The sequence below is a fragment of the Rousettus aegyptiacus genome, unplaced genomic scaffold (assembly GCF_014176215.1).
Source record: "Rousettus aegyptiacus isolate mRouAeg1 unplaced genomic scaffold, mRouAeg1.p scaffold_m13_p_5, whole genome shotgun sequence".
Taxonomy (NCBI): Eukaryota; Metazoa; Chordata; class Mammalia; order Chiroptera; family Pteropodidae; genus Rousettus; species Rousettus aegyptiacus.
In genome coordinates, this window is record NW_023416308.1 from 121,081,190 (window position 1) to 121,106,238 (window position 25,049).

Genomic DNA, 25,049 nt, shown 5'->3' on the forward strand with positions numbered 1-25,049 from the left:
GCGCGCGCGGCGAGTGCGCAGGCGCCAGTCGGTAGCGCGCGGCGAGTGCGCAGGCGCCGGTCGGGAGCGCGCGTGCGTGCGCGGCGCCGGGGGGGGCGGGGCCGCGCGGCGCCTGCGCACTGGGCGGCGCGGGGTGGGGCGGCCGTCAGCTGACTGAGGCGGCACAGACCTCCGGGGAACGACCGTTGGCGTCGCGGGCTCCGGCGCGAGGGTCACCGGTGCACGTCAGCTCTCGGTGGACGAGGCGCAGGCCGGGGCAGCGCCATGGCCACCACCGTCAGCACGCAGCGCGGGCCGGTGAGGCTGCGGGCGGGTCCGCGGCGGGCTCCGGGGCTCCCGGGGAGGCCCGGCGACGGGCCGCGGACGAGCGAGGGGGCGGCCGGCGGGTGGAGGCAGCGCCCGCGGGGGCGGGTCGCGGGTGGTGGAGCCCCGCTGCCCGGATGGTCCCGTCCAGGGCCAGTTCCCGCGTGGGGGCCCGAGCCCCGGACGGCGCCCTCCCTGCCCGGCTGCGGCCGGGAGGAGCCACTTCTCACATCCCGGCGCCTCGGTTCGCCAGAGACGGGGTGCGGGCGAAACGGGGTCGGGGCGGCGTGGCCCGAGCAGGGCGGTTTTCGTGCCCAGCCCGCTCGGTGGGCGGGACACGCACGGCCCAGCCCTGCCGTGGGGGAAGAGGCGCTCCGCCTGGACCCTCCGCGTGACAGGAAAGCCCCGCCACGGCCCTCGCCCTAGGCCGGCGCCGGCGGACCTCGTCCGTGCTCTCCCGGCTGGACTGGAGTCCTTCGCGCAGAGCGTTTTTCCAGGCAGAGAGCCGGCCCGGGGTTTGTGGGGGGGCCCCGTGGGCGCAGGTGCTTCCCGAGGGGGATGCGCAAGCAGCGGGCGTGACGGGGGGGGGGGGGTGGCGTTGGGGGGTGGCGGCTGGCGCGCTGCCAGCTACTTCTCATACTGCGCAGCAGGCTCGTCAGAGAAGAGGAACCTCTCTAGCGGCTCCCTTCTTGGTGACCCCCACAGACGGGGGCGTGATGGTCAGGCACGAGGGCCCCATTCCAGGCCTGTCACGTCCCCTCACCTGCCCCGGAAGCTCAGCGCCCCCATCCTGCGCCTCATTGGCCGTGGGAGAGGGACAGTGCGTGAGCAGGAACAGTGGACTCCAATCTGGCAGGAAGTGAGCCCTCAGTAAAGGTTACCCCTGCGTTGCTCGGGCACCCAGCTCTGTGACAGACAGCAGGTGGGAGTGGCAGAGGTGACCAAACACCCAAGGCCGGTGCTGTCAGGGCGCCAACGCGATGTCCCGCTTTCCCCGTGCACCGTGTCCCCCCGCGTGCTCTCGCTAACCCCGTCCGGTGGCCTCGTGTCGGTGTGATGCGTGCCGCACATGTAGACCAGCGAGTGTTTTGGGGTGCCTTTCGTGACCCGTAAGCGGGCGGTAATGTTCAGGCTGGGCCAGAGCTGCTAGAGGGCTCCAGGAAGGCGTCCCCAGCGGCAAGGGTCTTGAGCGTCCCTGGAGTGCACGGGACTTACTTAACCAGGATGCAGGGGCAGGCAGGAAGCGGTCCCCGCGCACAGCCGCGCACGTGAGCCAGGCTGGGGTGGCTGCCGTCAGCTTTGGGGTCGTGACTTGAGGGCTAGGTGTACTGAGCGGCCTGGCCTGGGCGGGAGGTTGGGGTGAGTCAGGTTCTGGGACGAACCTGAGACTTGAGGGATGAGCAGGAGTCGTTCGACGAGGTGAGGTGTGGCGGGCTGCGGGAAGGCCCCGAGCACAGTGCCTGTGCCAGTGTGGGAGAGAGAGTGACAGGCGTGGCCGGGGCACTGGTCCAGACGGGTTTGGCCTTCGAGTTTTATCTGGTCACCACAGTGTATGTTCGTTAGAAGCTCTTTGCCTGGCTCCACCCCCTACAGTTGCCACCTCTGCGAGCCGACCTGCTGCTGCCTGGGTTAACCAGGACTCGCAGGGCCTTTTGGCCAGCAGAGTCGGCGGAAGAGCTCGCCCCTGTTAGCCAGGGTGCGCATGACCGGACGCTGCCTGGGCCCCTGCTTCCTCGTATGTGTTGGGTGCTGTGGAGGCGGAGGGTCGATAGGGCGCTTGGCTCGCACACGCGGTCCGCGCCGCCTGGTGAGGGTAGCATTGGGCAGGTGCTGACTGCGCTAGGCCCTGGCTGGGCAGCCATCCCGAGTGTGAGCCCTGGGCCTGGGCCCAGGGAGTCCAGAGCCTGGACTCAGGCTCCCGCCGGGACTAGTCTGAAATCTGGCCATTACCTCCTGGGCGGGTCTGGGAGGGCTCCTTTGTCCTGGCTCGGGGTGCCGGAGGGGCTGGGAGAGGCAGGTGCGGGAGAGAACGTGCTGCTGCTGACCCGGCACCGCTGCACCGTGCGTGGGCCCTGCAGCCGAGCAGTGTGGTCCTTTGCTTAGGTTCCAGGAGACGTGCTGGTCACTTCTCCACGACTGTTCCCCTGAACAGCCCCTGTGGGTGCCCCTCCCCCGTGTTGTGTCCACTCCACAAACCATCAGAAAGCACCCAGTGGGCACCGACAAGGAGTGACCGAGGGGCCCTGCGTGCCACGTGAGGACCTGGCAGGTGTGCAGGCCACGCTGCTTTAAGGCTCAGTGGAGCCGGTCAGCCCGCGGGGACGCTGGCAAGGCTTGCGTGGAGGCGGCGTCCCCTCTTTTGACAAGTCTGCTGCCTGCTGTGCGGGGAGGCCCCACCGACCCCGGCTGGGGGCTGAGCCACGGGTACCTGCTGTTCGATGCACACACGCGTTAGGAAACACATGTTGGAGTTTTATTTGTCCTATTTTTTCTGTTTTTTTTTTTTATCTTTCAAATTGAGTGAATAACAATTTTTAAAATTCAGTCCTTTGTTCTCTGCTGGTTCAGAGAGAACACAGCATTGTGCTTCTGTCGTCTTCCTGGTGATCCCGTGCACGTTAACGGGCAGACGCGGCGGGATCTGAGCTTGACCGTTAGTTTCCCTCACAGTCACTGTGCCGCCGCAGGCGACCTCTTCCCAGCTGCCGTGCGGTTCTGTGGGGCGCGTGGGTCCTGCTTTGGATCCCCCCGCCCCCAGCCGTGAGCTCGTCCGGGTGCGCCCGTGTGTTTGCTCGTCCTCTTCCTGGTCCTCCTTGCGTCTCAGGCCTTCCGCTTGGGGTCGCTGGCCTCTGCTTCCTGCTGGTCCTTTAGAGTTCCCTGCGGGGGACACTCAGCTTGTGTGTGGGTTGTCAGCACAGGCCCCTGAAAGGCGCCTTGCCGTGTTAGGGGCTCTGCGTGGGGCCACCTTCTGGCGTCCGTGCTCGGGAGCCTCGGGGCCCACGTCCGAGTCTCCGTTGCGCCCCGAACACCCTCCTGGTCGCCGCGGCTCAGCGCGGCTCTGCTCCCGTCTGTTAAACCGGCCCCAGAGCTCCAAGTGTCAGCTGCACGACCGGCAGCTCTGACCTCGGGCCGGCCGCACAGCATCTCCGTGCTTCAGCGTCTGCGCGCGTGACCCTTTCTCACACCAGCGGGACTGACCGCGTCAGGTGCTCGCCCCAGGCCCAGCTGTGTGAGCACCTGAGCCTGTGGGCTGCGGGTCCCTGCGGCCTACTTTCACTCACGTCTCAGAGCCCGGCGGTGCCTCGTGGCCGCCCCGCCTCGGGCCCGTGCGCGCTGCTCGCCGTCCCGTGTGCCGCCTGCCTTTTCTTTTTGCACCGACACCAGCTGGACAATGAGTGTGGGGGGGCGGTTGGTTGTGCAGGGCGGTGGACCCCAGGAGGGGCAGCTGCGTCAGCTGAGGGCCACTAGCCCCTGGAGGCCAAGAAGCCACCTGTGCTCTGAGGGCCCGAGGGAGGCGACTGCAGGTGGCAGGGGGTGCTCCAGGTGGGGGCTCAGCCTTGGTGCTCAGAAGCCACAGATGGCTTCTAGGGCCTTGCACGTGGCCCCTGCCCTGGGCGCAGCCAGCAGCCCCCCTGCTCCCACTCCTGGCTTCCCTTGGGCACCTCCTCATCGCTCTCTGGCCTCGCTCCCTCCCCCACGAGACAGCGACTCCACCTCCTCCTCGACCTCCTTCCTCAAGCCCAGATCCCTGTGTTCCAGCGTCTCCTGGAATGCTCGAGACGTGCCAGAGGGAGCAGCCCTTCCCTCGGACCCCTCTCCTGTGCGTGTGTGTGTGCGTGCGCGTGTGCACACACTTCTCCCCCCCACCCTTTGGCGGCAGCTCCTTTGTCCTTTTTGCTGCTCAGGCCGACGCCGGGACAGCCTCGCCCCCTCCTGAGCCTTGGGGAAGCCCTGCTGGTGCCGCCGCCACAGCAGAACCAGGATCCGGGCTTTGTCAGCCCTGAGCCTCCCGCAGGCTGCCACACTCGCTGGACTGGTCGCCCTGCTGTTACACCCTGCAGGCAGGTGCCAGGGCAGTCAGACGTGAGGCACAGCCCGCCCGGCCCCTCACCCGCCCGGCCCCGCGACCGCCTGGCCCTCACCCGCCCGGCCACGCGCCGCCGGCCCCCGCGCCCGCCCCGCGCCCGCCCGGCCCCTCGCCCGCCCGGCCCCGCGCCCGCCCGGCCCCGCGCCTTCCTGGCGCCAGAGGCCATCAGTGGCCCTTGCGGCCCACCACTCCTGGCTGTGCATCCTCCACCTCTGACCTTCTCCTCACTCTTTGTCCCAGCCACCTCCCCCCTGACTCTCCACCTGCCAGACAGGCCCTGTGCACAGGCGTTCCCGCCACCTGAGCTGTTCTTCACCCAGGTTCTGCCTGACTCAGGTCTCCACACCACTCAGGACTTTGCTCAGACGGCCCCGTCGCCGCGGGGCCTGTCAGCCTCTGCCCGCGGCGGCCCGGCCCCCGTGAGCACGCGTGGTTTCTCGCACAGTGCCACAGGCTCCAGCACAGCTAACTGACCCTCGTTACTCAGTTTAAAGAAACAAGCGCCAGGAGAGCAGCAAGCCGCCCGCCCCCCGCCCAGCGCTTCATTACCAAGGTTCCGTCCGCGGGGGGTGGAGGGGGCCCAGTCGCAGCCCTGCCCCCCGCGCTTTCCAGCCCAGGAGGTCAAGGTGTCCCACCTCAGGCTGCCGACAGTCCTGGCACCTGGGATGAGAGGCCACGCGCCGCGGACTTCCTGGCGGAGACCACATTTAAAGTCACCGTTGTTGCCGGCTCCCACGTCCCGACCGTGGTTGGGAGCTCTCACTTCTCACCTGTCTCCTCTTCGCTCTGCGGCCCCTACGTGTTCACTGGACGCCGCGCTCCCTTGGTCCCAGAAAACTGCAGGGTGCGCCGCGGACTCTGGCGGGGTTGGCAGGTGCCCGAGCTTTGGCCTTGAGGCGCCTGTCCTGTGTTGGGTAATTGGAAACGTCGCAGAGGGCGCGGGTGGCCGGCGGGGACAGAACCGACATGTGGGAAGGACCGGCGGTCCTGCGGTGAGTCCCGGGAGGCAGCGCGCAGCGCGCCCCGCAAGCCCTCGGGGGCTCCCTCGCGGGGCTGGGGGCAGGCGGTGGCGCCGGCCTTCCCTGCCTGTTGCTTCAAGGTGTTTGTCTTTTTTCCCGCTGCAAGAAACAAGGCCATCAGCAGAGGTGGCGGGGACGCGGCGACGCGGGGGTGGGGGGCCAGCCGGGGCACTGCGCGGGGACCGCTGGCATCGCGCGGCCCCCGTGGCGTCCGTGGCTGCGGCCGTTGAGGGAGAAGCGGAGTTTTCTTTCTAGCCTGATCTGGGCAGACGCTGAACTTCAGCACATCAGAAGTGGCCGTGCAGTGACCACGGCGCGCCCGCGGTCTCGCCCGGCTCCTCTTACGTGGTTCCCGGGCCGCAGCGGGCCGGCCCCCCGCCTCCCTTCGGGTCACGTGCAGGCGGCGGCAGCTCCATCCCTGCTCCTGGAGCCGTGGTGCGCCGGGGGCCGGTCCCTCGGCCTGCTCGCTACGCGCTGCTGGGCAGCAAGGGCTCCGTCAGGTGGCCAGGCCAGCGCAGAGCCACTGGGGTGCCCCCCCACCATCCTCGGTCTCAGCCCGCACGTCCATTTCCTCTCCCGTGCAGTCACTGGGTGGACAGGACATTGCTCCTGGGCCAGACTCGGGGCTGTGCCGAGCTCTGGCCCTAGCTGAGTCATGGCCAGTGTCCCCTCACAGAGCCTTTGAGCAGGGCAGGCGCCGAGGACGCCGTCCCCAGGGAGCCTCTCACCACCGCGAGGCCAGCAGGCTGCCACCGGACTGGGGGGCAGCGTTTGCTTTGTTTTGTGGTACCCGTCTGTCCCTGTGGGCCTTGGCCGGGCCCCGCTCCCCCATGTGGTTAGCTTTAGACGTGGCACAAGGGTGCAGGGGTGCCTCCTTGGGCCACGTCGTGGGGGCTCCAGAGCCCTTAGCACGTGCGTGCTCAGCTCAGCGTGGGGACAAGCCGACCCACGGGGCGTGAAAGCCGGTTCTCGGAGGAGGCGGAACCCGCGTGGCCCCCAGGGCGTGCTTCCCCGCAAGCCCCGCTCCGTAGAGTGTCATCGTGCCCGCAGGGTCCCTCGGGCATCCTGTGGCTCTTGAGTGCTTGGAAGGAGCCGATGTGGGAGCTCAGGAGCAGCCCGGAGGGCAGAGATGGCGATGGCCGGTCGGGGGCTCCCGGGCCGCTGCCCCACGCGTGTGTGGCCCTCACGGTGCTCGCGTGCGGCTTGTGCTTGGAGAATTGGCTAAAAACCATTTACGTTTTATTTTTTAAATCCGCGAAAGTTATTCAGCCCATCACTAACTACTCAAAGTGTTGAAAAGAACATCTATCAGTTAAGAAGTGTTACATCAAGCAGAAGTTAAAAATTAAGTTTACTAAAAACATTTAAAGAATTTTTTCAGATGTTTTACTTTTGCTGGGAAAATGAGCTTTTAAATTTTGATCACATTGCTATTTACATAAGTGGCTAATTTGTATATAATATGATATGCTGTAATTTATAAGTAAATTGTGTTGAAAGTTGCTCAAAAAATGCAGTTGCAAAGTTGTTAGGAGTTTTCCTTTTTTAATCTTTCTCCTCAGTTTTAACTGGTCTAATCCCGCGTTAACAATAAGCGTCGCCCTCGCGCGCTTCACGCAGAAGCGCAGGTGCACGTGGGCCGTTGACTCAGAAGTCGGCAGCGCCGACGTCCGCGGAGGGTGGGCACTGGGGAGAAGCAGTTCACAGAGGCTTCCTGGAGGCGCAGGGGTGCCAGGCAGGCCTGGAGCGGCGGCCGGGGGCAGCTCTGCTGCCAGGGAGGCTTTTGGGGCCAAGCCCGGTGTGTACTGGGCGCCGCGGGCGGGTGCCGTGGGGACCGGCCTCTGTGGCCATGGTTCTTTGTGTTGGACTTGTGACTGGTTCCCAGGGGTGCTTGTTAACGAGCTCGGGGAGTGAGTGCACATGTTACGTGATGAAAACGGTAGTTTAGACACTATTTCTGTGCCAGAATTCCTATTTGGGCTTAAAAAGAGTGTTTATTTCCAGTAGAACCAGATTCTGCGTCTTTCTCTTCCTGGGAGAGAGCCCCCAGTGGCGGGAGGGGGGCCGTCGGACCCACACCTCGTGCCGCTCTCCACACCACGTGACCAGGAGAGCTGGAGGCCACTGTTTTGAAGCAATATTGGCAGCAAACTGACGTTTACGAAAGCAGCTTTTAGTTGTAGAGAACTTCAAATCGAGAGGGTTCTCGGAATGCAGGCGTTTGCTGCTGCCGCTTGGAAGCCGTTTGCGCACGGGATCGGCATGTGCGGGTGAGCAGGCGGCTCGTGGCGACCAGCAGGGCAGGAGCGCGTGACGGGCGCCGGGGGCTCTCCCGCCCCCGCCGAATTCCACTCGCCAACGTTCGTCTCTGAAACAGCACTCTTCGACCTAAGAGCTTTGCGGTTTCTGCGCAGGGCCATGCTGGGCCCCCTCAGGGGCCGTGATGGGGGGCACAGGGACAGCTCCCTGTGCGGGGCTGCGTGGGTCTCTGTCACAGGGCTGTGCTTGGGCCGAGGGGACCGGGCGCCCGCGGCGGGTGTCCCTGGCGCCGGGACAGCACGGCAGGGGGACAGCGGGCGTCTTGTGCGAGCATTTCCGTGGAGTGGGTCCCAGGAGCGACTCGTGCAGTCGTAACAGGATTTAACGCCGTCCCCGAGGACCGAGCTCAGCGTGTCCGTGCTGTGCGCGCAAGCCAGGTGGCGATTAAGAACACGGCCCGCCACTCGTCCGCGGTCGGGATGAGTCGCCCTCTTCTCCGCGAGCCTTTGCGCTTGTGAGCACAGTTTTGACGTGAGCGTTCAGACATCGCCGCGTTATAAAATGGCACAGTAAGTTTTAGGGCTAGCACAGGGTTTTCGATGTCCGTTTAGAGTACGTGTTTCTAGACGACACTTTCTGGTCCCGTCACGTTGGCATCTGTACTCACCGCAGCGTGTGGCGCGCTAGCCGAAGTCTTCATGGGCGTGGCCCTCTGCGGGGGCGGAGTCTCCGCGGAGGAGCCCTGTGTGAATGGCGATGCCTCCAGGGGGCCGGGGCCCCAGGCAGGCCGGTTTGTGGCCTCACGAGGCCGGTGCGCCGTTTCCTTTCCTTTCCTGTATTTTTAAGTTAAAATCTTTTCTGATTTTAAATTTGGGGATCGCAATGGTCGCACACGTCGTGCAGAGAGCTGCCGTGCACACCCCTCCCCCGGTTCCCCACTGGTACCGTGTCCTCGCCGTGGGACATGGTCACGCTGCCACCTCCGGCTTTTATTCATTTTATGTCCCCTTTGCTGCGATTTCACCCAGGGCCCCACGTGGTCATCCCAGCTCCTGAGTCACCTACACTCTGGGACCAGCTCTCAGGCTTTCCTCGTGTTTCGGGGACCTGGGGGTGCGTGCAGAGTGACAGAGGGCTCCCAGGCCACAGCAGTGGCCTGGCGGGGAGAGGCCCCAGGCCGGAGCCCTGCCCCGCTGGCCCGTGTTATAGATGAAGAAAGTGGGGCGTAGCACAGCCCGGCCCCAGGCCCCCGGAAGCCGAGGGTGCAGCCTGGATGCCGTGCCCCACCCCCTGCACCCTGACCTGTCCTCTGCTGCACAGGTGTACATCGGCGAGCTCCCGCACGACTTCCTCCGCATCGCGCCCACGCAGCAGCAGCAGCAGGTGCAGCTGGACGCGCAGGCGGCGCAGCAGCTGCAGTACGGAGGGGCGGTGGGGACGGTGGACCGCCTCAACATCACCGTCGTGCAGGTGGGTGTCGCCCGGCGGGAGGGGTGTCCGCGTGTCTGCCACGCTCCCTCTGTGGACAAATGGAACTTGTTCTGCTTCGTTTGTCCTAAAACACGTGTCTGATGGAGAATGACACCTAAGACCCTTAGTCACGAGCCCGTTGGTGGCTGCTCCGGGCCCTCGGGACGGCCGGGACGCGGGACCGACTCTGAGGGAGCTGGGAGGCGCCCTGTCCCGAGCTGAGTTTCGGAGGCTTCCTCTGGCTGCTGTGTTGGGAAGACTGGGGACGAGGGTGGCGGTCCCTGCCCTCGGTGCTCCTAGGGGAGAACCAGCAGGCTTGTGACTGCACCCAAGGGTGAGGGTAGGAAAGCCGGCCGCCTCTCGTGCCCCCTGGCTCCTGGCTCCGTCCTGGGACAGCCCGCCTCTGTCACCCTCTCCCGCGGCCTCTTCTGAGGAAGGCCGGAGCACCACAGGGCCTGGCAGGCACGGCACCAGGTGCTTTGTGCGGACCTGTGGGATTCGCACAGTGACTTCACCGTCACCCCGTGCCCAGGAGTTCGGTCATCACCATGCTCCACGCCTTAAACAGTTGGCCACTGTTTTCCACATCATGGCGGTGGCTGCCTAATTTCCTGATGCCGGCTTCATTTCAGGCCAAGCTGGCAAAGAATTACGGCATGACCCGCATGGACCCGTACTGTCGGCTGCGGCTGGGCTATGCGGTGTACGAGACGCCCACGGCCCACAACGGCGCCAAGAACCCTCGCTGGAACAAAGTCATCCACTGCACCGTGCCCCCGGGCGTGGACTCCTTCTACCTGGAGATCTTCGACGAGGTGGGGCCTCCGGTCCTGTTGTCGGGGGGCGGAGGGGGATGGCCGTGTCGGGGCGCCGTGCCCTCTGGCTGTTGAGGCTGCTCCGGGAACGGTCGGCGTGCCTGGCCACAGGCCGCTTTACTGTGCTGTGACAGGTGTCCTGTGCCCCTAGCAGTAGTGAAAGCACGTGTCCTGTGCCGGTTCTTTCAGAGCTACTGTTCGAGCTGTCCCCACTGATGATGGCTCGCACCGAGCACTCCGCGGGCCGAGTGGCGACCTGTCCCCCCCACCCCACCAGCAGTGACGGGGCGATGGCACGCGCTCCTCCCCCCGAGCCAGGCGCAGCGGGGCCGCCGGCTGCCGGGGACCAGGCTGGGTGTGGGGTGCGTCGGAGCCCGTCCGGGAGCACCCCCTCCCTTACGAGGCCGAGCCAGGGCGCCCCAGCGGGCGAGAGCTCGGCCAGGCGGAGAGGGACCCGTGGTCCCCGCGCCCTCCGTCCTGTGCCTGTCCTTTCAGGCCCCGCCTGCCGCCCTGGTCTCGGAGGGTGAAGCTGGCGGGGAGCACGCCTCCTTTCCTCCGCTCGCGCCCACCGGGCTTGGGCTCAGGCTCAGGGCGAGGGCGGGTGGGGAGCGTAGTGTACACACGGCCTGGGGGGCAGAGGGTCTGAACTGGGGCCGCTCCTGGGAGGAGGCGGGGCCTCGGGTGGGGCGTCAGGAGGGCGGGGCCTTGGGCTCCGCGGGGACTCAGTGCTCCTCCCTGTCGTCCCCTCAGCGAGCCTTCTCCATGGACGACCGCATCGCCTGGACGCACGTCACGCTTTCTGAGGCCCTGAAGCAGGGCGAGGTGGAGGACAAGTGGTTCTGCCTGAGCGGGCGGCAGGGCGACGACAAGGAGGGCATGATCAACCTGGTCATGTCCTACTCGGTGAGGGCGCCTGCGGGCTTGGCGGGCTCGGCGGGTCGGCGGGGTGAGGGCCGGGCCCGGGGAGTGCCAGGGGCCGGGGCCGCGCCCACCCCGTTGCTCACAGACACATCAGGCTGCTCACAGCCCCACACGGCCCATGGCAACCTCGCCTTCCAGTTCAGGTGGCCGGTCACGCCTCTCCTGAAGGCGCAGGATTCAGGCATGGTCGCCAGAGCAGCCACCGCCCTGCACCCAGTGCTGAGAGGAGCAGCCTCGTGTGGTGGCCCTGTCCTGGGATCGAGACCCATCCTTGGAGGCGTGGCCTTCCATGTGTCCTTGCAGGCCTGCCTGCTCCTGCCCCAGGCCCACCCACGCAGCAGCCAGGGCCTCGCTGGGAAGAAGGGGGTGGTGCCGGAGAGCAGAGCCAAGCCGCCTCAGAGCCTGGCCACTCGTGGGACCCTTGGGGTCCGTGGGGGCAGCTGGTGGGGGGACAGGGTTAGGGGTCTAGGATCCTGGGTTCTTGCCATATCCCTTATGTGAGCCAGGCAGGATTGTTGTTATTATTTTAACTTTTTTCTTATAAAAATCCCCAGCACGAGCGACAGTGCTGGGGGAGCTCAGGGCCCGCGTGGACCCGGCGCCCGCTCGGCAGTCGCGTCCCGCCCCTCCCTCCGTGAGCCGCAGGGCCGTGTGAGGCCGGCGCCGGCCTCAGTGCGACTCCGCGTGTGCGCTTCACTGCGCGCCTCTGACGGCCGTTTCCACGCAGACTGAGGCATCGCTGTGCCCCACGCAGCGCTGCGGTCAGAGGCCACGGCCGGGGCTCCGGGCGCCGGCCCTGGAGCCCGTACCCAAACCCGCCTCTCGACCGGCTCTGTCCTGTGGTCACGTCTCAGCCATGGGTCTGCAGGCGCACCACCCCTCGTGGCCAGGCCGTTCCTCTCTGGCCCCAGCCGAGCTGTTGGGGCGGCGGCGTGGGCGGGGCGTTGAAGGGGTGGCCGTGCCGCACCTGGGGTTCTGTGACTGGGCTCCAGGCCCTGTGCCGTCCCTCCCAGGACGTTTTTGGTGAGACTGAACGGGAAGCGGTTGTACGTGCGGCGTGCCCTCTGACCCCGTGGTCGTGTTCGGTGTGTTTCAGTCGCTCCCGGCTGCCATGATGATGCCGCCGCAGCCCGTGGTCCTCATGCCCACCGTGTACCAGCAGGGTGTCGGCTACGTGCCCGTCACAGGTGGGTGGCACTCCTTCCTCTCCGGGCCCTTCTCCCGGTGGCGTCAGAGCGGGGCGGGGTTGTGGGGACGAGGGGCACGCCGCGGGGGCCTGGCCTCGTGTTCCGGGGGAGCAGCGAGGGGCCTTCTGCAAGCCCGGGCGCGGGGCACGTGGCTCTCGGGCGTGGATGGAGGGAACAGAACCGGTTTCCCCCTCACCATTGGCCCGGCAAGGTGAGTGGAAATTCATGGCGGCGTAGAAATGTAATTTCTAAGCACTCAGCACGTGAGTCATCATAAAGGAAGACCGTGTTTGACTGTGGGTGAAACGGACCGTGTGCTCCGATGGGACTTTCCCGGTGTTCGTCTAACCTCACAAATGATTTCCCTCTGCAGAGGAGCAGGTGGTGGCGGCAGCATAGCAAAAGTCAAGCTGCACTGTAGCTTTTACGTCCTTGAATTTTTACATCTGAATTTTAGCTTGTTGGTGAACGTTCCTTCCTGGCTGTGACAGTGTTTGGGCTCAGCCAGCTTCCTGCTGTCAACAGCCATAAAACAGGGCAGCAACTGAGTTTGGGGTTGGGGGCATCGTGGGTGTCGGGCTTCGGCTCAGCCAGAGCAGAGGCCTCGTCAGCATCCCCGTCACTCCTGGGACCAGAGTCAGGGCCGTGCCCTCTAGCAGGCCTGCTCAGACCCCTACCGCCACCCTGGCCCGCACGGGACCCAGGCCTGCAAGGGAGAGGTGGGGGACAGGGCCGGGGTTCACTCGTAGGCTCAGGGTGTTCCGCCTGGGACACTCCGAGGGAAAGAGTGGACCCCAGTTCCCCAGGGCACCCTCTGGCAGAGGCATGGGACAGTGTGGTCGCAGTCCACAGACAGGGACCACAGCGGCCACGACCTTCACAGCAGCGGCAGCACGTCCAGGCGCTAAAGGGGACCAGCTCAGCGAGAAGGGCGCCTGCCGAGGCGGGACCCTAAAAGGCCCTGGCGCAGTGCTGACGGGGAGCACAGTGACGGGGAGGTGCTGGCTTCCGGCCCGAGCTGGCCTGCCAGCGTGCGGCCCGCGCCCCTCCGCGCTGTGACCCGGTCAGCCCCGAGTCTCGTCCTGGGTCTCTGCCCTCCTGAGAGCGCGTTTCAGCGTCTGTACGAGTTTCATGGTTTAACTATCCCGAGGCGGAGTCTGAGGAGGAGTAGGCGGCCTACGGCCGTCACAGTCCCAGGCAGGGCCCGAAGGTGGCACGAATTTCCGCTTCCTCCGTTCTGGGGGCCGAGTCCACCACGCAGGCGCCGCAGGGCCGTGCCCCTTCCAGAGGCCCCGGGAGGGTCGTCCTGCCTCATCGGCTCCTGGGGCCCAGGCCGCCTCCCTCATGTCTGCCGCTGTGCGGCTTCTCCATGCGTGTCTGTGCCCGGGCCCCAGCTAGTGAGGACGCCGGTGGCTGCATGAGCCCCCCACTCTGCTGGACCTCGCCCTCCCTCAGTCACACCTGAAAAGACCCTGCTTCCACGTGGGGCCCCTCATACATCTTTTGGGGGACACAGTTTCACCTGCACGGTCACCACCAGAGCATGTGTTTGGTTAATGGCTAGTCGGCCTTCGAAGAAATAGAAAATTCGCGAAGTCTTCTCTTGGCCCCCGTCCTTAGCGCTCTCGGTGCCTGCCCCTCGGGCTGGCCCTGGCGTGCTCGCGAGGGCGGGCAGGGCTCTCTGTGCGCGGAGGCTCGCGCTTCGCCGTGGATGTGCCTTCGTAAGGTTTGGGACAGTCACGCGCTGACGAGTTACAAAGGAGAGGGAAGAATTTGGGCTGGAACCTTCTGAGACCGAGGCGCCCCCCCCCCCCGATGCCCCTGCCGCGCCCCCACGCAGCCGCAGTTCCTGCGAGCCCGCCGCCTGCTCCCGGCCGTTCCAGGCCGCATGTCGTGAAGGGGCGGTTGGCCCAGACGGCGTCCCGTCTCTGTCCTAGGACCGGCCCACAGCTCTGCCCTCAGCCGCCTCCTGCCCTGTTCAGGACTCGTGAGATGACTTGCTTGCTGGCCTTGACTCAGGCCGGTGACAAAGACAGTGTGCGGCTGCCCTTAGGGTCTTGTGAGTTAGGAAGGGGACAGGTCACACTGAGTCCCAGTAGCTGGGAGGGTCGAGCCTTTCAGGCTGGCGGGGCCAAGGGCTGCCCTGTGTGCTGTGGGGAAGCGAAGGTGGCCTGTCCCCGGGGGCCACTCATCCTCCCGGCCCCCGCGCGGTAAGCGTGGTCTGGGCTGTACCCGCGGGGAGGCCCTGGGGTGCGGCGCAGCTCCATCAGCCAGAAGCAACCTGCACCTCGCTGACCTGACACCCCGATCACCCTAAACTGTGCCTTGTGCTTGCAGGGATGCCCGCCGTGTGCGGCCCCGGCATGGTGCCCGTGGCCCTGCCCCCGGCAGCCGTGAGCGCCCCGCCCCGCTGCAGCGAGGACGACCTGAAGGCCATCCAGGACATGTTCCCCAACATGGACCGGGAGGTGATCCGCTCCGTGCTGGAAGCCCAGAGGGGGAACAGGGACGCGGCCGTCAACTCCCTGCTGCAGATGGGAGAGGAGTCCTAGGCCGCGCCCCCCGCCGCCTGTCGCCTCCGGCCCTCCGGACTTGCCAGCCCAGGGTTCCCCGGGGAGCGCCGTCCCAACAGCCCTGCTAACGAGCCCCTCGTAGCCCCTTCCTCGGATGTCCGTGCCGCCCGGCCCGCCCCGTCTGGGCCGCACGCGGGTCTGGCCCCCGCAGCCGTGTGCACTGCCCTTCGGGGCTGTGGGTGTGGGTGGCTCTCGTCCCGCCATGTCGGGGGCGAGCAGACACGGGCCGTGTCCTGTGCGCACGCACCCGCCTGCCCCGGCCGGGCGTGCACGTCCATGTCCCGTGTGCTCCCCGCCCTCGCGCTGTGCCTGAGTGCTCTGCGGGGCCGCCTGCCTTCGCCGCGGCCTCGCCAAGGGCCACATGTCCTGGGTTGGCTAATGGCATGCAGTCACCTGACGTCACTGGGACAGACCTATTAATTTAACGTGCACACAATCCATTGATCGCTGATTTGGGCTTGATTTTAGAACTTGCACACTGAAAACTCACATCCCTCCCGTGGACCTGTGGCCCCGGGCTGCGCCCCGGCGCCCCGTGCTGGGCCGCGGCCACAGGTGTCCGGCCGTCAGGGCCGCACGGCCAGAGCTGGGCCGCCCTCCGTGCAGAGGGCCCCTCGCGTCTTTCCTCGCTGTCTCGTGCCAGCTTCGTGGGGCGTTCTGAGGACCCGCTTCTCTCTGTGGTCAGCTCTGCCATCAGAACCCGGAACTGGGGGGGAAGTTGACCCCGTCCCGCTTCGTGAGAGGGGGTGTGGGAACCGCGGCTCGCCGACGCCAGTTTCAGTCACTGCGCCGTCCGGTGCCCGCAGCCCGAGTGACAGACGGTCTGGCGACAGGCAGCCTGCAGGTCTTCCCGAGGGGCTGTGCGTGTGTGTGTGTGCCCCGCACACTGGCCCCAGCTCTGGCCGCAGACGCCGGACGGGGACAGATCGGGGGACACCTAGGGACATTCGAGGTCCCTTGGAAGCGACGCCCTTGGAATCACGCGCACACGTCAGACACCCACGGGCGACCGTGGGGGGGGGTCAGTGGCACTCAGCTGCGGCGCTCTTTGGGTGGTCGCTGCGGTCTCTGGGCGCAAGGTCCCCCGGTACGGACGGCGGGACGGGGCCGGCAGCGCGACGTCTCGGGTTTGCTCCGCGCCGGGCCCTGCGCCTCCCCCCACGCGTCCCGCCTCCGCCGGGCCGTTGGGTTGGAATTTGTTCCTGTCAGCCCAGGGACGTGTGCGGTGGCTGGGCGGTGACTCAGAGTGGGGCTCAGAGTGGAGGCTCGTGTTGGCTCAGGGGGTCCAGGCTGCGTGCTCGAGCACGGTGCACCCCCCTTCCTCGTGGACCCCGCGTCCGTGGTTCTGACAGGTGGGTCTCGGGCCATGCGGCAGATCTCGAGTGGGCGGCGGTGTCGGGCTGTGTCAGTGGCACCCCGCACAGCGCGGCACGGCAGGGCCGGCGCCCGGGAGCCTGCGCCCCATGGGGCGCGCCCGTCCCCAGGCCCAGGAGCGGCCGCGCAGGCTCAGCCGGGCCCAGGCCACCTCCGTCCATCCCCGCTTTCGTGAACGCCGTTTCTGAGGGATCGCAGGCGGGCCCCCCAGAAGGCCCTCCGGAGGGGCTCGTCACTGTGCAGCCACCGCACCCGCGTCCCCCGCCTCGTCCCGGCCCGTGTCCGTGAGGAGGGGCGCGTCTGCCTTTGGGGCGCTGCGGCTGTGGGCGCTGCTTCCCGTCATCCTCTGGGGTCCAGTGTCCAGGTCTTTCTTTGATTGTAAAGTATATTTTTACTTTTCAGCCTTCTAATTTAATAAATGATCTATATAAAAGTAGAGAATTAAAGTCCTTCAAAGAACGTTTACCAGTTTTGTCCCCGAGTATTTTTTAACCCAGCTCTTAAGCAGCGTGGGCGGCAGCCAGTAAACTCACTGCGAACCGGCCCCCGGCTCGCGCAGGCGGAGGCAGCGCCTGGTGCCCGGGCTCAGGTTTTCTACACGATTTAGCAGATTGATGCATTAGGGAAAAGCAGAAGTGTCACTGTGAAAGCTAGCATCAGCGTGACTGGTCAGTAACTGCGAATCCCCCGTGGTGGCAAACGGTCTCGTCTGCTGGTAGCTTCGAGGCTCCCCTCATTTGATATTGTGAAACCTCGCAGCCGAGCCGCCGGGACGGATTCGTGTCTCTACCTTCCGCGGCTGCCGCCGAGCGCTCTCGGCCTGAGCGCCTGTCTTCAGTTCTGTTTTCGGTTCACCAGTCACCCTGCAGCCACGGCCCCTCTGGGGCGTCCCAGAACTCTTTGGGAGGTCTGTCGGCCTTACAGAGACCTCACTTCATTGTTCTAAGTTGCCGCCGTGGTCAGGTTTTCCTAGCTCTGTCACAGCGTTTGTGTCCGTAGGGTAGGGTGTGCACACGCTTCCGTCCGGAAGCCAGAAATCCCTTTTGGAAAATATTCTGAGTTTAGGTGACACTGTCTTTGTTCGTTTGTTGCGTTGACTCTTATAGTTAGTTACCGTCTCTAGGGCCCGTGCCCATGTGGCTTTCCGTGCGGACTCTGGGTTAGACCACCCGGGCTAGAGCCGGCGTTACCCCTCGCGGAAGCAGGTCTTGTCGCTTCGTGCCCGGCTTCCGCCTTCGTCAGGCGGCAGGAGCAGTGGCACGCACCACCCGGGGCGGTTGCCAGGTGCACGGGAGCGGGCGCTGGCCACGGACCCCCGGAATTCAGGCTGTGTGAGAGTCACGGGGTCTGCTTGCAGAAGTCGGACCAGCGGAGGCCGAGGGCGTGGCCAGCCTCATTGCAGCCTCACTGCAGCCTTGGCGGCCCAGCGGGCCGTCTCCCAGGTGAGGTGGCCTGGCCTGACTGGACCTCCGGGGGTGGGCGGGGACGGCCAGAACGCTGGCAGCAGCCACTGAGAGGGAGCCGGGCCCTCCGCGCCGGCCCCCAGCCCGCCTTTCCCACGGAGCTGGGCGCCCCGCCCGTGGGGGAGCAGGAGCTCAGTGCGTGTGACGCGCTGTCGCGGCCTCACTGAGCGCAGGACCAGGTCACGTGGTGCCCGGAAGGCACAAGGAGACCCTCAGGTGCCCCCGCCAGGGTGGCCTTTGCCTCCCCAGGTGGCAGCCCCTCCCCTAACCGTCCTGCCCACTTGGGGGTTATTTCCTGCCCTTCCTGTGTGGTAAAGCCTGAAGCCAGGGGCGCCCTCCGCATCCCAGGGCGCACGTATGGGCCTGGTTGGCAAATTCACTGTCTGCACCCCAACTTGCACTTAGCTCCTCCCACCCCCAGCTCAAGAAAATACATTTGGGAGGGCCAGTGCGGACTGGACGGGGAGGGGTCACGCAGCAGCAGCCGCTCCTGGGGGTCTGCGCGGCATCGTGCACCGCCCCACCCCCCGCCCCCAGGAGCCCCGGCTTGCGGGCCGCTGCTTCCTGCACCGACACCCACGACCCGGCACCGCCTCCTGGTGGCTTGTCCAATGTCCACATCTGTGAACCAGCTCCCTCATCAACCCCGCGTGCTTGAAACAACGGCACGGATGCCTCTGCCAGCACCCCCCGCCCCACCGGTCCCTCCCCGCGGGTCCCGCACGAGCCCCGCAATGCCTCAGAGCCTGCGGGGCCCCACGCAGCCTGGCCCCGGACGGAGGGACGAGCCCTGGGAGGACACCGTTGGCGGGAAGAGATGCCAGGACCAGGAAGCGTACATGGTGCTCAGCGTTTATTTGCACGTTTGGGGGCTGGGAGAGCAGAAGGGGGTGCTTCGGGATGCCGACCCCTCCTCGGCCATCAGAGCCTCAGCCCCAGGTCCAGACGTGGGCAGCAGCCACCCTGCTGACACCGCTCCCTGGAGGCAGCTGGCCGTGCCCGGGCAGGTCCAGGCCGCAGGGGAGGGCCCGCAGCCCCCCACGAGGAGCAGCCGGTGGCCCGTGTGCGGTGTGGCTCCAGGGCGTCCCTCTGATACCGGGCAGGGTGAGTCTAGGCACCCTCCTCACGGGGGCATGCTGCACGGTCCCCCGCCAGGGCGCGGTTTCACCCGGAGGCAGCTGGAAGGCGGGCGGGGGCAGCGGGACAGGGACGGAGTGGCATCAGACAATGGCCCCGTAGGACGGAAGGACAGGGGTGCTGTGCTCGGGAGCCGCAGGCGAGGGCGCGCAGGACGGGGCGCAGCCGCACGCGTCCACGTGGGTGTAGGTGCGCTGGACGGCCGTCCCGCCGGGGCACTGCATGGTCACCGCCTGCTGGTGGGTGCTGGTCTCCCGGCAGCACGTGCACTGCCGCTGCATGGCCTGGGCCTCCGCGGAGTACCTGGCACACACAGCGCCCTCAGGGCCCGCCCGCCGCCCGCCGCCCGGTCCCAGCTTCCCTGGGCCCCGGACACGGCAGCCCCACCCGCCCCGAGCTCCTGGTCTGAGCACGTGGGGGCTTTGCCATCCTGGCCTGGGGTGGCTCTGACCCCAGCCCTTTCCCGGCCAGGCACTCTCCTCCAGAACCAGCTCAGACGTGCTGACCCCATGGACCCCTCCTCAGGATCCCGCCCTGGCCCAGGGCAGGCAGCTGGCCGTGGCCTGGGCTGACTTGGGTCAGGCGGCTCTGCCAGCAGCTCTTGCCCAAGACTCTGGTCCGCAGAGGGCCCCGATTCCGCCCCACCCCCAGTGGACACTGCCCCCAGGCCCATGGACTCAGGTCCGAAGCCGCAGGTCCCCTCTCGGTGCCCTGGCTGGTCCAGCCTGGCTCTCTGCAGGTGGACGTGGAGACAGGGGAGCTCCTTTGGGCACCCCCTTCCCTCTTCCTGTGGCAAACTGGACGACCAAGGACAGCCGTGTGGGCACTGGATGCTGACCCTGCAGCCTGGGTGGCCTTCAGCTTCCCACCTAGGAGGCACCCAGTGGGTGGGGGGTTCTGGGGAGGGCTAGCACCCACTCACTTGGACACCCCGGGGCAGGAGCCCTCGCAGAAGGTGACGTTGACGAGGGCCTCGCAGTCCCCGTGCCGCAGGACGGTCCTGTTGACGCGGACCTGGCAGGAGTCTGGGTGGAGGAAAGGCAGCAGGGTTGGGGTCTCCGAGGACCTGCCGCTCGGGGCGGGCTTCTGGGGGCCCGGCAGGAGCCAAAGGGGAGGGGTGGGAAGGTGGCCTTGACTTACCCACTTCCTCACAGGTGTAGCAGCAGCCAGTCTTCCTGAGGATGCCCTGCAGCGGGGGACAGAGGGCGGGCTGGGGACACAGCGCGGGCTCCAGGGGCAGGGCCTCCCAGTGGGCGGGGCCTCCCGGTGGGCATGGTCTGCCGGGTGGGCGGGGCCTCCGGGCAGGGCAGGAAGGTAGCCAGGCTTGTAGTGGCCAGGGAGTCCCCGGGGGCACACACCCTGCAGCTGGACACGTCGCGGCAGGTCACGGGCCTTGGGACCAGCATGTGGACCCCGCTCTCATCCTGGCAGCGGTACTCAGTGCAGTTGTCCACGCGGCTGTCGACCCAGGTCTCGTTGGGCTGAAACGCACGGGGGAGAGTGGAGGCGTGGGTGGGGATCATCTCGTGGGCAGACAGGGGCCGGAAGGGGGTCTCCTGGGTGGGGGGCGGAGACCGAGCCCCGGCTTACCTGGACCAGCCTGCCGTCTGGCGTGAGGCAGGCGGTGGGGACACACTCCCCGCAGCACTGCCCGGCTGCTCGCACGTACTCAGAGCCCTGGGGGTCGGAGGGGTCAGGTCCGCAGCCCCAGCCCGCTCTCCGGCCCTCCTGTCCGCTTTTTCACAGCCCACGGGCCTGGCAGCCTCCTTAGCAGCCCCCACCCTCTGAAATCATGTCGCTGGCCACGGCCACGAGGGCGAAGGTGGCCTCAGTCCCGCTTCCAGCCCCCTGCGTCTCCTTCTGGCTTCCTGGGCCTGGCCCCAGGCCCCAGCAGCCTGCAGACCGCCACACCTGGCCTGCTCCATGACCCCAGCAAAAGCTGAGCTCAAGGACCAGTCCAGGGAGCCTGGGTGCCAGTGACACGCCGGGGGTCCGGGTCGGCCCGGGAGGGCAGGGTCACCTGGGGACAGGCGGTGTTGCAGGCTTCCTCCTTGCACTGCACCGTCGGGTCCTGGGTGTCCACAGACAGGCAGGTGCACGTGTGGCAGGGGACGGTGGCTGGGAAGGTGGCCCCGACCTGCAGTCGGTGGGGCGGGGCGGGGTGGGGGAGAGGCGGTGAGGGTACTGGGTGGGGCACCAGGGCCAGGAGCCCTCCCTGTGGCTGGGTGGCTGGGAAGTCAGGCCCCCAGGGAGCAGTCCTTTCTTCACGTGGAATTACGGATATACCCCATCTGGGCAAAGGGCGAGGGAGAACAGGGTCCCTGGGCAGAGGCAGGACCCCAAGGGGCAGGAACTCCGGGCAGGCAGGAGGGGGCTGGGGGGGAGCTGCTGGGAGACCCTAATGCTCAACTTTCAGGGACGGCAGCATGGAGCCGACAGCCCACCGGGCTCTGGACGGAAGGCGGCACTCCCATGTCCCCCTGTGTCCCCGCCACGCTCTGAAGGGCCCAGACCCCTCTTTATCTGCTGTCGGGCCAGGAGGGTCAGACAGAACTGGGCACGCTGAGACGGATGGAGGTCCAGAGGGACGGAGGGGTGCTGCGCAGTGGGGGCCCCTGCCACCCCAGCCACCCCGCCCTGCCGTCACCCACGGCGCCCTTACCCCGTAGACGGTGCCATTGTAGGTGCACAGCTTAGGCCCTGGAAGGAAAGGAAGGGCTGACGTGCGCGCGGGGGGGAGCAGGTGTCCAGGCTCCTCTCCCGCCCCAGCCCGCCCCACTCACGGCAGGTGAAGGTGGGGCAGCAGCCGCCCTCCTCCAAGGTGCGCGTCAGCTCCGCGCCTGGCCCGCACTCCGGCGGGCCCTGGGGGCAGGTGGTCGCGTTGCAGACTGCGGGAGAGGCGGGCGCTGTCGGGGTGCCCCTGCCCTCCCTGCCCCAGCCCTGCTGCTTCCCCGTGCAACAGGGCTTCCCCACGCTGGAGCTGTGAGGGGTCCCTCTCTGTCAGCCTCTCGGTCCTCCCCAAGTCCCTGGGTAGACCAGAGGTCGCTGCCTCATTTTTAGGTGGAGAATGGAGCTGCAGGAGGCGTCCCCACCTCAGTGGCCTGGCGGCACTCAGGCCAGGATGCCACAGGCCCTGCCGGCCGGCGGCCTGGGCCCCTCACCCTTCTCCGCCTGCTCCCACCCGCCCGGCCGCGGGGGCGCGGGGCTCACCGCACAGTGTCTCGGAGCAGCACGGGTTGTCGGCCTGGGGCCTGCTCACGCTCACGAAGCCGGCCTGGCTGCACTCCGGGGGCGGGCGGTGGGCCTCACACTTCACGGGGGTGCACTGCACGGCCACTGAGCCCTCGTCGCACTCACAGGCCTGGCAGTTGCTGACCCACCGCTCTCCGGGCTGGAACAGACCGGCTCAGGGTCCCCCAAGGCTCCCGGACGGCACCCCAGCCTCTCGAGCTGCACCCCGCAGCAGGGCAAGCCCTGGTGCTCAGTTTGGCCGGGTCAGCCCTCGGTGTCCCCGTCCGGCCACCGCCTCCCGAGCAGCCCGTGAGACCGTACACCCGGTGCCCGCACCAGCCCCACCAGGGTGCTGCCCAGGCAGAGTGGACAGCCCTGGGGGTCGGGTGCTCCCTCCCGCCTCCTGCCTGAGCGAGGGTAGAAACACTCACGAATTTGGGGAACCCATCTGGTCCCACGCAGGCTGGAAGGAAAGGGGAAGGGGGGGTCACTGGGGATTTGGGGGTTCGTGGCCTGGTGGCACAGGCCACAGGCCACAAGGATATGTCCTCTCAGGCCTGACCCTGGCCCCACCCACCCCAGCCAAGGCCTCTGTCTTCCCACTGGGAAGAGAAACCCCCGGAGAACTCGGGGTGTCAAGGAGGGGGCTTGGCAGGGCTCCAGGCAGAGGGGTTGGAGCAGGGCGGGGGCAGCGGGTGGCCCGACAGGGAGGCGGGCCAGGCCGAGGCCAGGACGCGTCGCCTCTGCAGGGCTGGGGGCCCAGGCCCTGGCGGGGCTTACGGCACGTGGGCACACAGACGTCCGTGTAGGAGTTGAAGAGGACGTGGCCGTCTGGACAGAAGCAGCCCTCCGCCAGCGCCTCGTTCTCCGAGCTGTGGTTCCTGCCAGGCCAGGAAGGCGTCCTGGGACCTCCGTCCATGCGGACAGTGTCCGAGGGAGGAAGCAGCGGGCACGGACGGAGCACGGGGTTGTTCGTGGCCCCAGATGTCCCATGGGGTTGGGTCGAAGGTCGGGCTGGGGAGGGGCAGCCCAGAGATCTTGGGCTGGCGGTCCTGGCCACTTCTCCAAATCCCCTGCTGGCTGCTCTCAGACCCTTTGGACGCCCCCCCCCCACCCCATTCCCACCATCTGCTCACCTGGAGTCACAGGTCACGGGGTGCACTGGGCCGCATGGCTCGTATACCTTTCCAGGCGGGCAGGTGAGGTCTGGGAGCACAGAGACGGGAGTCAGGTGGGCCGGGGAGGCCAGAGCGCCTCTGTCCCCCAGCCCCGCCACTCACCACACAGCCCGCCGGTGGCACTGCGCCAGTCACGGCACGCGCCCCTGGCGCGGCAGAGTGCGGCGTAGGCCTCCAGCGTCTGGCAGGGCACCGCGGGGCCAGCCTGGCAGCTGTCGCTGACACAGGTCTGGAAGAATGGGTCGGGCGGGACGAGGCTGTGGCACTCGGCGAAAACCCTGCAGGCAGGGCGGTCAGAGGTCAGAGCTGAGCCAGGTCCTTGGCCCGGACAGGGGTCACTGCCCCAGGGTGGCCAGGCCCCCGGGGAGAGACTCACTGGCTCAGCATCAGCTTGCAGAGGGGCGCCGGGGGGCACGTGCTGGCAGAGGACGTGGTGGGTGCGGGGGGCAGGGAGCTGGCCGTGGGGGGTGGGCCGGTCGGTGCCCAGCAGCCCTCAGGGACCAGCCAGCTGTGGGCCATGTCCTGGCAGGTGGGGGCCATGGTGCCGTCCGGCTGGCGACAGTCATCCGTCCTGTTGTTGGTGCAGGTGCCTGGGATGCCAGGCTGGGCAGGTCACCTCTGGGGCCAGGCTGGGTGCCCAGCTGTCCTGTTCTCACGCCTTTCACCTCCTCTGCCGCCCGCCCCCCACCCCCACCCCCCACCTCCCTGGCGGTTACTCCGTTATGACACTGGTTACTGGACCGAGAGGCAGCTCTGGCCTGGGGTGAGGGGCCGGGCGCGCAGGTGCAGCCCTGGGGGCGGGGATGTGGCAGGTGGCTGACGGGGGGGGGGCACCCTGGGTGCAGGGGAAGGATGCGGGGGCAGGAGCAGGCGTGTGCTCCCGTGCCGCTCCTGCTGCGTCCCCACTCACCGCACTGGCCCTCGGTGTTGTAGCCGAAGCGGCTGTAGGACAGCAGGATGTGGAAGGCTTGCCCGCGCATGGTGACGCTGGCTCCGATGGCCGGGATGTCCACGAGCATCGTGCCGTTGGCCGTCACAGACACGCTCACGCCGTTGCTGCTGAAGCCCGACCTCACCCGCACGTGGTCAAACAGGATCTGCGGATGCGTTCGGGGCCGTGACCAGGGCTACTGGGGACCTCTCTTCTGCAGCCCCCAGCCCAAAGCGCGGGTGCTCTGCTCGGGGTCCGGCCGGGTCCCCCGACGCTCTCGGCTGCAGGCGCCCCTTCCCTCTATGGCTTTCCCTGCACCCCGTTCTCCTGCAGGGTCCTGGTGGGGGTGGGGCAGGGACAGGCCCGGCATGGCCCTTTGGGAGCTCCTCCGCGGGAAGCGCATGTGCACCCCAGGGCCTCCCACCACAGGCGCCCCCTGGGGGATCCGGACAGCCGACCGCCCACCGGGCCGCCTGCACGCACCAGGCTCTGCTCACGCCCGCTGGCGTCGGTGCTGGTGCTGAGGGTGACCTCCGTGGGGCCGTAGCGGATGACGAGGGCGCGGGGGCAGCTGGCGGGGGCGGCGGCGGCCGCGCAGTAGTAGCTGTTGAGCAGCACGCTGAGGTTGCCGAAGCGGGGCTGGATCTCGCGCACGAGCACGTGGGTGCAGTTGCCCCGGAAGGAGTAGTTCGTGCCGTCGAAGGTCCTGTACTTGGAGCCACCCCATCCACTGCAGGAGCCTGCGACAGGCACAGCGCCCTCAGCCAGCGCCCCCCAGCACGGCCACCGCGGGCGCTCGCTCGGGCGCCCCGGGCCGCGGTGGTCTCACCCATAAGTTCGGTGAGTTGGGTGAGTGGCCCCAGAGACGTTCTCTCAGAGCCCGTGGGGGTGGCCGCATTTGGGAAAGGGTCGTGGCTGCTGTCATTAAGTTAGGGATCTCAAGAGGTCATCCTGCATTCCCAGGTGACCCAACTCCAATGACGGGGAGGGGGGGGGCCCCTGAAGAGGGGGCAGACACTGCGGCCAGGCGGCCCCTCCCAGGAGTGCCTGGGCCCAGGGCCCTGGGAGGCTGGTCGGACCCTCCCCTGGAGCCTCTGGGAG

At 67.3% G+C, this 25,049-nt stretch overlaps 2 protein-coding genes across 3 annotated transcripts in view; one reads left to right on the top strand and one right to left on the bottom strand.

The window, feature by feature from the left end:
- Positions 1 to 125: 125 nt before the first annotated feature.
- On the top strand, positions 126 to 16,473 carry LOC107511658 (toll interacting protein). Of its 2 annotated transcripts, XM_016146215.2 has the most exons (6): positions 134 to 297; positions 8,989 to 9,138; positions 9,771 to 9,953; positions 10,704 to 10,856; positions 11,971 to 12,061; positions 14,399 to 16,473. In XM_016146215.2, the coding sequence occupies exons 1-6, from the start codon at positions 265 to 267 to the stop codon at positions 14,611 to 14,613; spliced, it is 825 nt and encodes a 274-aa protein (XP_016001701.1). In that variant the 5' UTR covers positions 134 to 264; the 3' UTR covers positions 14,614 to 16,473. The 2 variants fall into 2 exon arrangements, with proteins under 2 accessions (XP_036077006.1, XP_016001701.1); XM_036221113.1 differs by lacking the exons at positions 9,771 to 9,953; positions 10,704 to 10,856; positions 11,971 to 12,061 and having other exon boundaries at positions 126 to 297; positions 14,399 to 14,590.
- A 1,946-nt stretch (positions 16,474 to 18,419) lies between these two features.
- MUC5B (mucin 5B, oligomeric mucus/gel-forming) overlaps positions 18,420 to 25,049 on the bottom strand; it is a 36,406-nt gene continuing 29,776 nt past the window's right edge. Inside the window, exons 40-55 of the mRNA XM_036221625.1 lie at positions 24,432 to 24,688; positions 23,928 to 24,114; positions 23,394 to 23,607; positions 23,120 to 23,295; positions 22,976 to 23,045; positions 22,620 to 22,720; positions 22,271 to 22,302; positions 21,819 to 21,999; positions 21,392 to 21,496; positions 21,271 to 21,308; positions 20,629 to 20,745; positions 20,199 to 20,285; positions 19,967 to 20,089; positions 19,749 to 19,794; positions 19,531 to 19,633; positions 18,420 to 18,911 (exon numbers count right to left, since the gene is read on the bottom strand). Coding sequence (XP_036077518.1) covers positions 18,692 to 18,911; positions 19,531 to 19,633; positions 19,749 to 19,794; positions 19,967 to 20,089; positions 20,199 to 20,285; positions 20,629 to 20,745; positions 21,271 to 21,308; positions 21,392 to 21,496; positions 21,819 to 21,999; positions 22,271 to 22,302; positions 22,620 to 22,720; positions 22,976 to 23,045; positions 23,120 to 23,295; positions 23,394 to 23,607; positions 23,928 to 24,114; positions 24,432 to 24,688 — 2,057 coding nt within the window. The 3' untranslated portion in view covers positions 18,420 to 18,691. The remainder of the gene's footprint in view (positions 18,912 to 19,530; positions 19,634 to 19,748; positions 19,795 to 19,966; positions 20,090 to 20,198; positions 20,286 to 20,628; positions 20,746 to 21,270; positions 21,309 to 21,391; positions 21,497 to 21,818; positions 22,000 to 22,270; positions 22,303 to 22,619; positions 22,721 to 22,975; positions 23,046 to 23,119; positions 23,296 to 23,393; positions 23,608 to 23,927; positions 24,115 to 24,431; positions 24,689 to 25,049) is intronic.